Source organism: Tachypleus tridentatus, chromosome 13 (assembly GCF_004210375.1).
Source record: "Tachypleus tridentatus isolate NWPU-2018 chromosome 13, ASM421037v1, whole genome shotgun sequence".
Lineage (NCBI taxonomy): Eukaryota > Metazoa > Arthropoda > Merostomata > Xiphosura > Limulidae > Tachypleus > Tachypleus tridentatus.
In genome coordinates this window covers 181,297,746-181,315,317 of record NC_134837.1, presented here as the reverse complement: position 1 = coordinate 181,315,317, position 17,572 = coordinate 181,297,746, and the positions used below count along the sequence as shown (strand labels likewise).

General features: G+C 34.7%; 1 protein-coding gene across 2 annotated transcripts in view; it reads right to left on the bottom strand.

Annotated features, from left to right (window-relative positions):
• The window catches only part of LOC143238486 (mannan-binding lectin serine protease 1-like), a 44,266-nt gene extending 27,092 nt beyond the window's left edge, over positions 1-17,174 (bottom strand). For both annotated transcript variants that reach the window (XM_076478758.1, XM_076478759.1), the window contains exons 1-5: positions 16,291-17,174; positions 10,806-10,981; positions 8,155-8,332; positions 4,716-4,900; positions 1,840-2,043 (exon numbers count right to left, since the gene is read on the bottom strand). In XM_076478758.1, the coding sequence (XP_076334873.1) occupies positions 1,840-2,043; positions 4,716-4,900; positions 8,155-8,332; positions 10,806-10,981; positions 16,291-16,418 (871 nt within the window). In that variant the 5' untranslated portion in view covers positions 16,419-17,174. The remainder of the gene's footprint in view (positions 1-1,839; positions 2,044-4,715; positions 4,901-8,154; positions 8,333-10,805; positions 10,982-16,290) is intronic.
• Positions 17,175-17,572: the final 398 nt, after the last annotated feature.

Here is a 17,572-nt window from a genome sequence, read left to right as displayed (position 1 = left end):
CGTGTCAGTGGCTTAACACTGAGCTATGGAAACCGAGAACCCGCCACTTTTATAGGGATTTTGCACTTGTTGCACTTGCATAACATGCAGATCTCTCAAACAAATTTATTAGACACGCATGCGTTTTGGCGAAAAATCCGATGTTTTCCTCCGTTTTCAAAGTGCACAACTTTTATTGTCATTTTGGTCTGACAATCAGTGTCTTAACACGTATAACATCACATACTCTGAGCTTGTAACGTTATTACATATATTTCTCTTTAAAATAACAAAAATATCCCTTTTGCCTTTCTTGTTTTGAAGAGTATATATGGCAACTTCCGTAATTGTAGTAATTTTAATTATTATTATCAGGAAACGCTCAGTGTGGGTGTGTTTAATCAACATATAAAGACTGTTTAATCAATACGTTTAGGCATCTCTTTATTCGTTATTGTTAAAAAAATCCGTAGGTTCGTAATCAGTTCCGATTTTAAGAATTAAACGTACTTTGTAAGTAAGCTGAAATTAATAAAAGGATAAAATACATGAATCACTTAAGATATAACTTCACGAAGATTATATTTTAAGAATCATTATTGTTGTTAAACACAAAGATGCACAATGGGTTACTTGTGCAATGCTCACTGAAGGTATCGAACTCAGATTTTTAGCGTTAAAAGCCCTCGAACTTACCGCTGAAGCACGAAGGGTTCTTTAAAAAATGAAAGATGAACTAACTGTATGTTAGTATATTTCAGGTCAAGACACAAGAAAAAATAAATTATAAATATAGAAATATTAATAGTAAGACTGAAAAATACAACTATGTTCCAAAGTATATTCCTGGTTATTCATTATAAACATTTTCTATGTTTCTTTAGAATTACATACACTTAAATAATTAATACCTGAAACTCGGTGAAAGTTTAATTACAAAATTTGAGGAAAACAAATAACAGTTGTGCGTTGCACAAATTCTTTATTTATTACAAAAAACATAATTTTGAATTTATTAAAAACAGTGGATAAGGATAAATTTAAACTTTTCTTCTTTGGATAATGTTTCTGTTTCTTGTTTTTATTTCTTGCCCATGAATGATCTCCACCCACAGTGGCTCATCGGAGTGTCAATAAGCCTAAAAATCGAGTTGCGATACCTGTAGAAAGGTCATTGTGTAACTTTGTGCTTAACAATAACGAGAAACAATTTTTGTAGAAAAATTGAGAAAATAAGTTTGTTCCGTTAGGCGAAAGAATTATGAAATTATGTGTGCTTTTTATGGCTTCCAGTGTGTGTGTGACTAGTATTTCTTGTATTATAAAACAACAACATTTTTGAGTACTTACGGATTGAAACTGAGACGATACGCCCCAACTACTACAGCGGTATGTCTACGGATTTACAACGCTAAAATCAGGGGTTCGATTCCACTTAATGTGCTCAGCAGATAGCCCAATGTGGCTTTGCACACACACACACTGAGACGATATGAAAAGAAAATAGGCTCAAAACAGTATTTCTATGGACAAACTTGTATTAAAATGATCACAGTGTAAAGTTTCAACTGTTGTTTGTTTTTCACAATTTTAATTCATTGTTATAATATGTTCTTTATCTGTGCTCAACAGTTTCTCCCGCCCAATTTCTCGTTCAGTACTGTGGAAGGAAACAACCAGTTCTGATTTTCGACATAAAATCTATTTCAGTTTAAAGCTGATTTTATTTTCCATGAACGAGACTAAAACTGGGCAGAAATTTTTCAGACTAAATGAAAGTGAACGATTATCCCTTACTGCTAAACATTTCAGTGTTTCTGTTAATTGCATATTCCTAATGCAGTTTGTAAATGAACTTACCTTTAACGGATCCATCAAAAATCTCAATGAAGTCATAGCTGCAATCTTCATCTACTTCAAGAGAAATCTTTTCAAATTCCAAAATAATCTGTTTTCCCTCATGAACAGTTATCTTTGTCCAACAGTCAATATTGTCAGGATAGTTACTAGGATAAAATGGACTCGTGATATCACCTTCTGGACCACTTAATGTCGGCTGGCAGTCTTTAAGAAATGCATACATACGAAATTATCCAATACAAAAATCTACTGATCATAAATTCAGTATTTATGTTTCAAATTGATATATTAATATTATCACATATTAGTTCTTAATTTTTGATTTGGTTTGAATTTCGCGCAAAACTACACGAGAACTATCTGCGCTATCCGTCCCTAATTTAGCCGGGTAAGATTAGAGGGAAGGCTGCTAGTCATCACTACCACTGACAACTCTTTTACCAACGAATAGTGGGATTGAAAGTCACATTATAACGCCCCCAACGGTTGAAAGGGCGAGCATGTTTGGCGTGACGGGAATTCGAACCTGCGACCCTCGGATTACGAGCCAAGTGTCTTAACCACCTGGCCATGGCGGGCCACTTGGTTCTTAGTAATAGGTAATTATGAGTTCCCTTCATCTTATTGATTTGAAAACTGTCCTTTTCGTGAAACAAATTGTGTCAAGTATTCTCGATCTAGTAAGAACGTTTTTCTTAATAAATGTACAAATTACAACGTTAGGTTTATTTTACGACGGTAAAATTCAATTTAATGTTTTACTTTTTATAATTGAATCAATCAACTAAATTATAAATTGTCATTTATAGCAATCATAATGAAATAAAAAGAGACGTATAGTGCAATTATTTTTTGCCTTCGTTTAAAATGACAAATATTTTATTGAACACTAGTTTAACAAGCCTTCTAAACGTAGCTTGAGGGTCGCGGGTTCGAATCTCCGTCACACCAATCATGCTCGCCCTTTCAGTCGTGGGGGCGTTATAATGCGTCGGTCAATCCCACTATTTGTTGGTAAAAGAGTAGCCCAAGAGTTGGCGGTGGGTGGTGATGACTAACTGCCTTCCCTCTAGTCTTACACTGCAAAATTAGGAACAGGTAGCGCAAATAGTCCTTGTGTAGCTTTGCGCGAAATTAAAAAACAAACAAACACAACATATGATAATTGCATCAATTATGTCTGGCATCCCCTGAACGGTGCTATTTAAACTGTTTATAATTTATGTAATGGATAGATAATTTTAATTTTGTTACATGATCACCAACTTTATGGCGCTTAACTTCAAATTGTTGGCCGCAGAATTTAATATTCTGCTAAATAAATTTGAAACTCTCACTGCAACAACGATTAAAAACAAACTATTAAAGAAAACTTAAAAATAAAATGCAATTGAACTTTGAAGATCATTGATGAAGTTAAACCATTTACTTACTTTAAGGATCGTATATTATGTCGAACCAGATGTGAACAATATGGGGCAAATCAGCTTAATGGGAAATAAACTATCCATGTCTATATGAAATGCAAACTTATTTCATCTAACCCTAATGGTTACTCTACTGTTAAATTATAAGAGCTCAGGACTGAAAGCAGAGGAGAATGTGTTAAAATACGCCAAACATATCAAAACTACTACATTCAATACGGACGAGGCCAATGTTTTTTTGTTTTTGAATTTCGCGCAAAGCTATACGAGAGCTACTTGCGCTAACCTTCCCTAATTTGTTTGTTTGTTTGTTTGTTTTGAATTTCGCACAAAGCTACTCGAGGGCTATCTGTGCTAGCCGTCCCTAATTTAGCAGTGTAAGACTAGAGGGAAGGCAGCTAGTCATCATCACCCACCGCCAACTCTTGATCTACTATTTTACCAACGAATTATGGGATTGGCCATCACATTATAACGCCCCCACAGCGAGCATACTTGGTTGACGGGGATTCGAACCCGCAACCCTCAAATTGTGAGTCGAGCGCCTTAATCACCTGGCTATACCGGGCCAACCAGTATCATATTGTCCAGGAAAGTAAAATATATCAAACACATCAAACTTACTACATCCAGTACGGACGAAACCAATGCTATATTGTCAAGGAAACTAAAATATATCAAACACATCAAATCTACTACATCCAGTACAGACGAAACCAATATTATATTGTCAAGGAAACTAAAATATATCAAACACATCAAATCTACTACATCCAGTACGGGCGAGACCAATAGTATATTGTCAAGGAAACTAAAATATAACAAACACATCAAATCTACTACATCCAGTACAGACGAAACCAATGTTATATTGTCAAGGAAACTCAAATATATCAAACACATCAAATCTACTACATCCAGTACGGGCGAGACCAATGGTATATTGTCAAGGAAACTAAAATATAACAAACACATCAAATCTACTACATCCAGTACGGACGAAACCAATATTATATTGTCAAGGAAACTAAAATATAACAAACACATCAAATCTACTACATCCAGTACGGACGAAACCAATATTATATTGTCAAGGAAACTCAAATATATCAAACACATCAAACCTATTACATCCAGTACGGACGAGACCAATGGTATATTGATGTGTCAGACACATCAAGTACACTACATCCAGCAGGACGAGATGGCCCGGCTTGGCCAGATGATTAGAGAACATGGCTCGCAATACGAGAGTCGCGGGTTCGAATCTCTGTTTCAACAAAGATGTTCGCACTTTCAGCATGGGAGGAGAGGGTTATAATGTGATTGTATGTTTATACAGATAAAAACACAAATTTGAACTTAAGAACAGTAATAACATCAGTAATCTAGCTGTGTTTACTATTAATTATAAAGAAATCCAACTGAGCCTCCAGTAATAAAGCCTACCTGCAACACTTTCCAAATGATAGAATATCTTGAATCCCTGTACTTCGTAGTTTGGGTCTGAGTGGAAAAGGACCAGAACTTTGCTTGAATTGGTTGCTATGACGACATTCTGAAGAACACCACAGTATCGACCAACTTTCGGACTTGTGACTTTAGGTCCGGCATAGATTTCTAGGTAATCATAACTAAGACAGACAAAACGGTGAAAACTATATTGGATATCACGTCCTCATTTTGGTATCGTAAACTTTGTATGAACTCAGTAGAAGAAATAATATTAAAACACCATCTATCCAACACTTATGACGTTACTAAATCTGTAGATACAAAAACGTCGCGTAATGATCAAAATTCTAAAGTTTAAACCTGACTAAAAGACGGCGAGCTTTCTGAATTACCTGTCGAAACGATCAGTTTTAATACCAAGTGTTGTCGCTACGTCTAGACTTTCACACGTGTCTTTCAGCATTTGTTTTATATACTGTGCCACAGTTTATTTCGCTCAGTTTAATCACTTTTCTGACCATGAAGCTAACGAACTGTATAAAACCTTTCAAACATAATTAATTTTATCAAAATTTCAAAGACATTTCAGATATTTGTCAATTACGTTTTGCTGACAAAACGAACAGTTTTATAAAGCATTGCTTTATTACCAAAACTCGAGTATTATGGGATGTTTTTCCAAGTAATGTATTGTTGGTAGTCTCGATTAATTTTATCTTTTCGTTTATGTACTTACACACGGGTTGGCCTCGGGTATTGTTAATTTGCTGTATTGTTCTATGAACATGAATACTGTAGTATTTTTTCTAGTTATTTATTGTTCAATGGTGTTTGTCATTGTTGGATCTATTTTGTTTTTAAGTTATGCTTTATTACTGTTGTGTTTTCTTTATTGGAGTACTATACTTCTGCAAGGAATCGGATATTTTTAGGCTTAGCTTTGGCTCTTTGGACACGAATATTATTAGTACTATATTTTTTCAGCAACGTATTTTTCTTATATATTGTTGAATATAGTTCTTTGAAGAAACTTTTTTACATGGATTCATATCTGTTTCTTTTACGATTTTATATATTAATAGCTTTGTAAGGGTTTACTTACTGATAAGAAGTATTACTTTATTACATGTTACACCTTTTACAGTAAGGAAGATTATTATTCAGATCTATTGTAAAAACTGTAGCTTCTATTAATATAACTTCTCATATTGTTTCGAGCCTCTGTCGTGTCTGGTTCTATGACATTTAAAACGATCTAACACCCCAACACAATCGTTTTTTCTTCATAGTCAACTGTTAAAAAATGTAAAATAAGTAATATTATTCTAATTAACAGTGCTTGCTTATTTGTTGTTACACACAACGCTACATAATACGTCGTCTGTATTATGTCCATCAAGATTGTTTACTGGAATTTTAATGATGATCCAAATAATACATTTAAGGGATTCTTAGCCATTAATTTGTGAATCCTTTTTAATACATATTTTAAGTGAAATGCTGAAGAAATTTAACAGTGCATTTTAAATTATCATCAAATAAATAGAATAATGTATTCTCACTAACAAGTATACCTAAATAGTTTTAGTAATGATTAAATATCAAATTTTCAATATATGTGCAAAGTCCTGTTATATATACATAAACCGAAATAAAAATTGCTTTTTTGTTATTAATACTTAACAAATATAAAACTCGTATTTCAGTATTGGGAAGCTCGTTATATTTGAATATTATCGAAAACGCTCAACTGTGAAAAACACAAAATTATTCACACTTGTATACGAAATTTATGACAAACATACATTAGTGAAAACAAGAATGTTTGATGGAATAAGGTATAGCTTCTGTCCACTGTGATGTTTAATTAATATATAATTCATATTAAACAACCCATAACTCCATAAAATTTGACTTAAATGATAAAACATTTTAAGTATCTATACCCAATTCCGGATGAAAACGGCCGTAAGACCTAGGCACATTCTGTTTGCAGACCCTATCAGTTTTACAAGTTAAACCTAAGGTTAGATAAATTATATATTTTTCAAATATACATCACCGTAGCTGCGCAAACGCTGCAAATTAACATCTTTATCTATAATATACTAATACCCTATAATATATTGAATTATATTAAAATGGCTTGATAAGAAATAAATCACGGAATAAAAAAGCCTTTTTAGTGAAATATATTTATGTGAACATGAGTACACAAAATAATGCGTATATACAAAAATATATCGTATAACTTAAAGCTGTAACAAAGTTTTTACAGTAAAATGTGTATTTCACGTTTTTACTCTTATTATTTTTTGACCCTCTAAGATTAACGTTTAAGGAAAATTTTCATGGACCCATACTTTTCGTAGGCCCTAGGTACTGTGCCTAATAAATAATCCCCCTTAAAAACAAAAAGCTCATTTTCCTACCGCCAGAGGGAGATGATGAATGTGTAAAAACTAAATAACTTATATTTGGATAAATCTACAAGCAATGAAGCTCTAACTACCAGAATGTATCACAGACATAAAAAAGGGTACATAAAAAAACCTACGTTTGGATTGGTAGTTTAGAAGATACCTTTATCAACATCACTGGCGCGTTATATCATTTTTTGTTTTCTGTACTGTGTGCTATCTACGCTTTAAATTATTTACGTTCGCCACGTATTGAAATTTATATCAAACCGTAAAACATTTGGATATCGTTATAATCATAATTGTTTCAAATAAATATTTTATGCGATTTCATATTACTTTTATCCACTCGTTGCTTAGCGGTAAAGTTTGTAATGTCAGAATTTAGGTTTCGATACCCGTGATGGGCGGAGCACAGATAACACATTGCGTTTAAAAACAAACAGAAAACACATTATTTCCAAAACCAGGAAAGAATTGAAAATTTACATTACGTCTATTAGGGCGACATTTCTTTACCCTAAAACCCTGTATACTTGATAATGATCGCTCCACCGATCGAAACATTGTACCTATTCTAACAACTAATATGACTTACTGTTAAAAATATTACTTATACATACATTCAAGATAGGGTGTTCTAGACCCTAATATTGATTTTTTAACGTCTTCATTCTTCAGATTTCAACAGTTTAGTACATTTTTAACCACTTTGTGATTTAATTTGTTGACAAGGATTAAAAAAATCTTTAACACATCTTTCAGTAAGAGATTACCTGTTGTCCTCGTAACCAGTTAATGATTGATCATTGTTGGAGTTCCGGAACTGTCATCTTAATAAATGTAATATGCATTTTCGGTACCTTCACAGTTTTGGAAATACTAGAACCCCTGAAATTCTTATGTATTAAGATATGTGTTGCTCTATCATAATCAATTCGAAACTAAATTATACTTTGTTTATTTATCTGATGTGAAATTAAGTGTAGTTCAATACAATAGAAAATACTCACAGACAGGCAGTTTCGTCTTCAATTTCCAGAGAAACAATTTCCAAGACAATGTTTTTGCCATTTTCTCCACTAAGACGCCAGAAGCAGTCGAGGTTGCTGGGATATATTTCTGGGTAGTGAGGGCTAGTTAATTCACCTCCGAGGTCAGTTACTTTCAAGTTTTTCTCACATTTGTCAACTTGGAAAACACAACAGAAATGGAAGGTCAGATACAAAGACGAAAGTAAAATCGAAAATGACACTTGAAAACTTCGCAGATATATTTTATAACGACCACATGTCTTTCTTGTTCGATATTTTGTTGATCAAGATTTAATTGAACTATACTTATTCATAAAAATATACTCGATACCTATACAGCTACGATCAATTACCCTTCAAAGTTAGATGTATTTCACTAACAGTTTCTAACTTTTTTTAATCGCTTTGTTGTTTACTATTTGATTTCTTCATGAAAACTATTCTTGTTTGATTTGTTGTCAAACAGAAAATTACATAATGCCTTATCTCTTCTGTTCACAGACTCAGAATGTCTATTAGGTAACTTTTAACTTCATAACATTCCAGGTTTATTTTGAAAGGAAATTGTATCTTAAATAAGTTGATACATGTGTACTTTTAAGGTTGTTTTAAACATTTTGGTCATAGGATACAGAAATGATTTATTCATTTGGTCTGAATGAGGGACAGTAACAATACGATTTTAAAAAGAGTACAATATTCTTTCCACTATGTCGAACAACCATACAATTTAATGTATAACAACAATAACAAAAATGACACAATTTAATATGTAACAACAATGATAAAATGATACAATTTAATGTACAACAATAGCGATAAAAGTGACACAATTTAATGTGTAAAAACAATGATAAAAATGATACAATTTAATGTATAATAATTATGATGAAATCACACAACTTAATTTATAAGTATAACACTATGTAACAAAATTTTTACTTTTTCTTGTTCCTGGGCAAAAAGTGTTATTTCCCAATTGCTTATGCCTAAAGTAAATGAAAAGACCTATTTTTCTCTTCAAACTTTGCGTTTGTGACCTGGGTAATGAAATTTTCATATTTACTCCTTTTCCAGAACATTCCAGGTAGATTCCGTGCTGAATAGCTGATAGAGAATTTTCAAGAACTTTCTAGAATGTTGTAGAACTTACGAGAATTTTTCAAGAACCTTTTAGAATTTTCTAGAACTTTCCATAGTGATATATATACAGGGGATCACCACTCACCACTTCAGTTTAGTTCTAGCTGCCTAAGTGAACAAACACATAGACCTATCTGATTTTATCAAGATGGCATCAAGAAGCTGCAAGCATTGTCCAGACGCATTCTGCTATGTATGTGGCCAATTTATCAAGACAAGAGTGGAAAAGCACTCTGTGACAGCATCTGCTAAAATGTGTGAAGCCTACAAGACATATTTCGGCATGCCTGTATGGATCAAGACAAACCCTGGGTCTTCAAGAAAGCTTTACCAAGTTTCCCTGTTATCTTTGCCTTTGGGATACCAGGGACACCGCAGCACACTACAACAGGAAACACTGGCCACAACGGACCGAGTTCTCTGTGGCAAGGCACAATGTTAAGTGTGAGCCACTAGTGGACCTCCAGAAAGTGTTGTTCCCAGCACTGCACATAAAATTTGTCACAACTCTTGATAAGGAGTCTGCAGCCTTCAAGTACCTTCGAGACTTCTCCCCTAAGCTGTTTGAGGCAAAGATCAAACCTGGTGTCTTCGCTGAACCACAAATAAAGAAGGTCCTGGAGTGCACAGAATTCCCCAAGAAGCTCAGTAGGAAGGAAAAAAAAAAAGCTTGGAGCAGCTTTGTCGCAGTGGTTCCGGGCTTCTAGGGCAATCACAAGACCGAAAATGTGGAAGTGGTTGAGACTCTGGTGAAGAAGCACGGCAAAATGGGCTGCAGGATGTCCCTGAAAGTCCATATCATTGGCGCTCATCTTGATAAATTCAAGGAGAACATGACTGCATACTCAGAGGAACAAGACGAGCGCTTCCACCAATATATACTGGACTTTGAACACCGCTACCAAGGAGCGTATAACGAAAACATGATGGAAGACTATATTTGGGGGCTGATACGTGAAAATGATTTACATTACAGTCGCAAATCTCGAGAAACTACTCACTTCTAAACATTTCTGTATAACTTTAGTATAACTACATGTAAATCTTGATTCATATGTTTTTTATTCAGACCTTATGTAAATGAAAATGTGCAAATTTGCCCGTTTTTACAGAGAAAATAGGTTAATTTCTAAATTTCATTATCCAGGTCAAAAGTAAAGTTTAAAGAGAATAATGACCATTTTCAGTACTTTTACAACATAAGCAATTAAGAAATAACACGCACTATCCAGGAACAAAATTTGTGTTCCATAGTGTAATGATAAAAATGACACAATTTATAATTATAATGATAAAAATTATACAATTCAATGTACAACAATAATGATAAAAACGATATAATTTAATTTACTTTTTAATGTCGCTTACATCAATACTTCAAATTAATAATAATAATTAATTAACTGAATTCTTATGAGACTTAGATAATGTGTAACCATTTGTAAATTGAAACAGTGATTTAAAGTCACCGTTCGATCACATCTTACCAATATCTGTGTTTCGAACAACTCTTTCCAAAATATTTTTCCTTTGTGATAGATTTTCGACCTCAGGAGGATTTATGTTGGAAAAATCGTTATTTTGAAACGGTGCATTTTTCAGTTTGAATAAACCATCGCTTTTTGAAGAACTGTAGTTATTTTTATCCCAGAATGAAAGGATGCTGAAAAAAACTTAATATTAATTGGATTTACTTTACAAAAGTTTTACATCTTGCCAGAGTGTAACATAAAAACAATAAAATAAATATTTCAAAAGTATACATCACAAAACGTACTGCTTAATTAAATAAAACATGTCTTCCCCAAATTACGAATTTTCTTTCTAATAGGTACTTTGCAAATTGACGGATAAATGAATAAATATTTTTCATGAATATTCCTCTCTATGGGACAGTAGTAATTATACGGACGTATAACGCTAAAATTTGGGGTTCGATTTCCTGCGAAGACACAGCAGAAATTCAATTTGGCTTTACTTTGCAACAAACTCTGTATATAGTTGAGTTATAAAGTTTGTAACAATGAAAAGTACAAACTCAGACAGTCAGTATCAGGTATTACATATATATATATATATCATGTAGCCCACATATCAGCTCTTATCAACCCGACTCTAGTTCTTTATACATGTATATGTGTGTGCACAACTTGGAGTTTCATGTGTCTTCTAACCTTAGATGTAACACTGCTTATATATACCTAATACATTTCATTAGGCAAAGTGTCTTAAGCCTTTCGTCCGAAGCTCAACTTTTCCTCACCTTGAAGAATTTTGTTTTGAAATATAAAAATAACCAAGAAAGTTAGTCCACTCTTAATATTAGATTGTTAGAGATATTCTGTTAGAGAGTAGTCTGTTGAGTAACCTGCTTAACCAATGCGAGACATACAATATTTAAATAATAAAACAACACGTCAAAATTTATTATACACATGTAGTATGGATAGATGTCTTATTATGTTCATATATCTGCAAGTGATTGGTCAGAGTTTTCTCACCTATTGGACAACTTGTCAAACTTCTTAGATCTGTATAAAGTATTTGATACTACACTTTTACGGTAGACAGGCTTTTTTACCCAATAGTTGTCCTTTGTCCTCTTCAATAAATATGAAATTTAACTTCTGAGTTAGTCATATAAATGTCATTATGTCGGTACCTGCTGCTTTGTCAATTGTTTGTTACACATTTACAATTTACGTAGTAACTGCACATTTGAGAGTGTTTGTTTTCATATAGCAAAGCCACATCGGGCTATCTGCTGTGTCCACCGAGGGGAATTGAATTTCTGATTTTAGCCTTGTAACTCCGAAGATTTACCGCTGTCCCAGCGGTGGACACACTTGAGAGAAGCCAATTCTCTCTCTCCCCACTATTCACATCTAAATTAAACAAAAACGTTTAACAAACAGAAATAATGTTGATCAAAATTTCGCACTTTTCAACTAGTTAGTGTCTGGGATATCCTTGGTAGAAGGCTACTTTTATGTTTTTCTCTTACACATAAACTCAGTTTCTTAATAAAACTGTGGTTAAAATAGAATGCCGTAGGATGTTGTAATTTGGCCTTTTTTTGTATTTTCCCACAAATCCATATAACTTGTGTATAACTTTTCCTAAGATTGAACCGTTAGACTAGAGGGAAGACAGTTACTCAACAACACCCACCGCCGGCTCTTGGACCAACTTCTCTGATTGAATAGTAGGATTTGACCGTCAATCTTATAACACACCCACAATCATAAGGCGTAGAGCGTGTAGTTGCAGCTACGAAACCAAAACCGTGAATTTATAGTCCTGTCACGCTAAATTCGCTCTTTCTCCCAGCCCAATTATCCAGGTCGAATAAAAAATCGTGTTTGAAATTCAGTAACCAGGCGTTGGAGTATTAATTCTTAGCTTTGTAACCAGAGCCATTTTTTCTACCGAGGTTAAACTTCGGTCTAAAACTATAACCTGTGTGAGTACGTGTCTGAGAGAATGAGTGTCTGAAGGAAATGAAACAAAAACAAACCGCGGTGTCTTCATAGCTGATAACGACCATGCTAGTTCTTATTACTAACCCAACCTTGAAAACAGCTTCTGTTGCAACAATAGGCAATCACGTTCATACATGCGTGTAAACAAACTTCCAGAGAATTAGAACAACAAATGTCATCAAATTTTAAAGTCTTCTCCAACCCTCAATAAAATAATCAGTTCGTTTGTTTGCTTATAATGTTCTTGCAAATCTACCAGTAAAAGCAATCTGCTCTATCAGTCTCCGATTAGGAACTGATGGATTAGAGGGAAGGCAACTATTCAATGCAAACGTCGCCAACGCTTGGGCTACACTAATCAATCAAATATTGGAATCAGATCGTTTGCTTATTGTTTGTTTAGATTTAAGCACAAAGCTATATAATGAGCTATCTGTGCTCTGCCCAGCATGGGTATCGAAACCCGGTTTCTATGGGGCGAGTCCAAAAACATACCGCTACACCACTAGAGGACTTATTAAAATCAGACAGTCACGTTTATAACGCATCCACAGCCCCAAAAGTACCTGAGCTACTTTGCGACAAAAGGACACGAACCATGGATTACACTGGGGAACACTTTTTCAGTAACTTTGAGTTGCATTGGATATTTTAACTGATTCTGAAGGAGTTTTAGGCGCTGATTTCAAATCTGAAATTAGTTTTTCTCTAAAAGCTCTAGTTTGTATGCAATTTTAGGTTAATGAAATTGTACAAATGTGAACTTGCGTAAACCATGTATAAGCATTTTCACGTCCATATATATAGATAGCTTCTAATATTTTGATCATTCTTCTTTTGTTTCAGATCAAACATGGCTTCCAAAAATAGATATCATTGCAGAAACAAGCCTGATGCCTTCTGCTACATATGTGGATGCTACACACTCAATCGTCAGAGACGTAACATATCCTCGTTCGTCAAGTGTGCCTACAAGGCATATTTTGAAGTTCATCTTGGTGATCAAGACAAGCAATGGGCTCCTCATGTTGTGTGCCACAATTGTGAGGAAATGCTTCGAGACTGGACCAAAGGAAAACGCAATGGTCTGCCTTTTGGTGTTCCAATGATTTGGCGCGAACCCACCAACCATGTAACTGACTGTTATTTCTGTTAACGGGTGATGGGAAGAAAAATCGACATAAGATTACGTATCCGAACATTCCCTCAGCTATTCGGCCTGCTCCGCACTCTGAAGAAGTTCCTGTTCCAGTTTTCAAAGGCTTGCCTTCATTAGACGATAAAGACATTGGACATGATACAAGCGAACAAGACAGTTGTGACAGTGAATTGTCAGAAAAGTGTACACAATCGGAGAACTGTTCTTCAGACACTGAACCTTTCCCCGTCCCCAAGCCTCTTCCCCAGGCTGAACTGAATGATTTAGTGCGGGATTTAGGTCTTTCAAAGAAAGCAGCAGAGCTTTTGGCATCAAGATTACAAGGTAGAAATCTTGTTGATCACTCTGTTAAAGTATCATATTTCAGAAAGCGTGACCAGCTTTTTGTGACCTTCTTTCAGAAGACAGACAGTTTATTTACTGCCATGACATCCAAGGGCTTCTCAAAGAACTGGGTGTACCTTACTATAGCCTGCTGAATGGAGACTCTTTTTAGACAGTTCAAAACGCAGTCTAAAGTGTGTTCTTTTACATAATGGGAATGTTTATGGAGCAGTACCTGTCGGTCACTCAGTGCATTTGCGGGAAGACTATGATGATATGAGAATGGTCATGGACTTATTAAAATATCATGAGCACAATTGGATCATTTGTGTAGACTTAAAGATGGTCAACTTTCTTCTTGGACAACAGAAAGGTTTCACCAAGTTTCCATGTTTCCTCTGTATGTGGGACAGCCGAGCACGAGACAGACATTGGGTCCAGAAGGACTGGCCTATTCGTGACACCCTTGAAGCAGGCATGCCAAATATCATACAAGACCCAATTGTAAGCAGAGATAAGATCATCTTTCCTCCTCTTCACATCAAATTAGGTTTGATGAAGCAATTTGTCAAGGCACTGGAAACCGAAGGTGAATGTTTCCAACACATCATCACAGCTTTACCAGGGTTATCATTTGAGAAGATCAAAGCAGGCGTGTTTGATGGCCCACAGATTCGAACCCTAATTCGTGATGATCAGTTTGTTGCTAAGATGACCGCTTTAGAAAAGGCAGCATGGTTATCCTTTGTGGCAGTCGTTCAGAACTTCCTTGGAAACAATAAGGCGGAGAACTACAGTGAACTTGTGAACAGAATGCTCCTCGCTTTTCGTGATCTCGGGTGCAACATGAGCATCAAGCTTGATTTTTTGAACAGCCACCTTGATAAGTTCCCTGACAACCCGGGGGCTGTGAGTGACGAACAAGGAGAACGATTCCACCAAGACCTAAAGGTCATGGAAGAACGCTACCAAGGGCGCTGGGACAAAAGTATGATGACTGACTACTGCTGGAGCATTAAACGAGATTGTCCAGATGAAGTGTACAAATGCAAAAGTTACAAACGCAAATTCCTACCTGAATAAAATACACAAACAAATTGATAAGCTATTCCTATAATTTCCTATAATAACGAAAAATTAAAAAATAAATAAAAATGTCAAATTGCATAAAATCTGTAGCTTGCAGACAAAAACCGACTTCAGATTTGAAATCAACACACTCAAATTGACTATAGAAAGGTCTTTTTTTAAATGCAACAAAATGAGTGTTCCCCAGTGTTATCGCACTCACAGACCGGCAAACGATCCAATGAGCTGAGCCCAACAATAAAATAATGAGAGCGAAGAAACCAGTTTTTAGGAAATAAATGAGAAGATTACTTTGTTGTAATTAGAAGTAACACTAATCGTTCATCTCACCCAGTATTCAAAAGAAGTAACACTAATCGTTCATCTCACCCAGTTTTCAAAAGAAGTAACACTAATCGTTCATCTCACCCAGTTTTCAAAAGAAGTAACACTAATCATTCATCTCACCCAGTATTCAAAAGAAGTAACACTAATCGTCCATCTCACCCATTATTCAAAAGAAGTAATACTAATCGTTCATCTCACCCAGTATTCAAATGAAGTAACACTAATCGTGTTACTTAATAAATTTGCATTAAAAAGTCAGAAACTCGACACTGACCCAAAACTACATGAAACTTTTCTTTAGTACAGAGATAAAGAAATATATAGTAATAACATGCGATATGCGTGCTCAGTGTTTGTGTGTGTTTTCTTATAGCACAGCCACATCGGGCTATCTGCTGAGCCCACCGAGGGGAATCGAACCCCTGATTTTGCATTGTAAATCCGAAGACCTACCGCTGCACTAGCGGGGGGCTTATATGTATTCAGACTTCAGTAATTTATCATATGAATATCGGTCAATAACTTCTACGATAGATATGTGGAAAGTTGTTTATAAGACTACTATTAATAATAATAAATGTTATCACTTACCCAGTTATAGAAATAGAGCACACAGCTACAACTGCTACATAGGTACATACACTAATGATCACAACCCATCGTTTTGGTGGCGACTGCGACATTCCGTGCCAACGTAAAAGTCTCTCCCTTGTCTCCATTTGTAGTTTGGAGAGCGTGAATGGTTGCGTTTTTCTTGAGTAAATAGGACGTGTTTTCGTTAAACTCTATAACAGGTTTTCTCAGAATATACTCACGTCTAAAGGGAAAGCATTTAGCCAGTGTGTTAATTTAACTTACGTAAGTAACTGTTTTAGGCTTAAATTCTATCATAGTTGTTACCTTATAAATATAATTCATACAGTTTCAGAGCAACATGAAATATCCAACAGTACATGTCTTTTAGGCTGTGAGAAATACGATATGGCCAAAGTCCATCTGCTGGGAAACTTTACAAACTCTTGTTTACTTGGAAAGGTCACTGAGATCTGTGAGATCGATAAAATATTATATATGTTCTATCGGATTCTTCTTGGAAACGATAGTTACAAATGACATATGGCAGTTACGTGAAATGTGTGTAAGAAACACAAAAACACGTTTTTTTGTTTTGTTTTTTTCAAAATAATATAATCGAGTTTTGATATAGGCCGTCTTCGTGAATGACGTTGTATTAAACCTTTTGTGACTTTACATGTTCGTTTTGAAGTTGGTTACTGTGATTTAATTTATCAGTATTATCAGACTTGGAGAACTTGCAAATGGTGGTCATCTTGGCAGGCAGTACATTTCATAAAACGGCCATTTTTCTTTTCAAGATTTTTGTCATTGTACCATAATAATTTGTCTTAAGACTTTACACTTTGAAATACATACATGTACGTGGTTGTGTATTAAAGATAGAGTTAACACGGGCACTGCTTCAAGGAAACACAGTTAAGTCACGTGATGACAACTTCCGTTAAATTAGGAATTTAGAAAGTCAGATAACACACGCTCTAATAATGTTTTTACGAAGTTTAAGATGCTACAGCTTACTAGCGATGAAAGCATTAATTATATTATTTTCACTAATTCATATTTCAGAAACGTTTGTGTCATATAACATAATCAAACGTTAATCTAACATAGAACTCATACAGGTTTCGAAATGTTACTACCAGGACGAGGTTAATAATAATAATTTGTTTTTTGTAAAACGCAAAACTAAACGACTAACTATCAAACTCTGATTTTTAACGTAATAACCCCTCAGCCTTTTGCGGAGCCACTGAGGGTTATAATAAATAAATAATAACATATTCTACACACACAT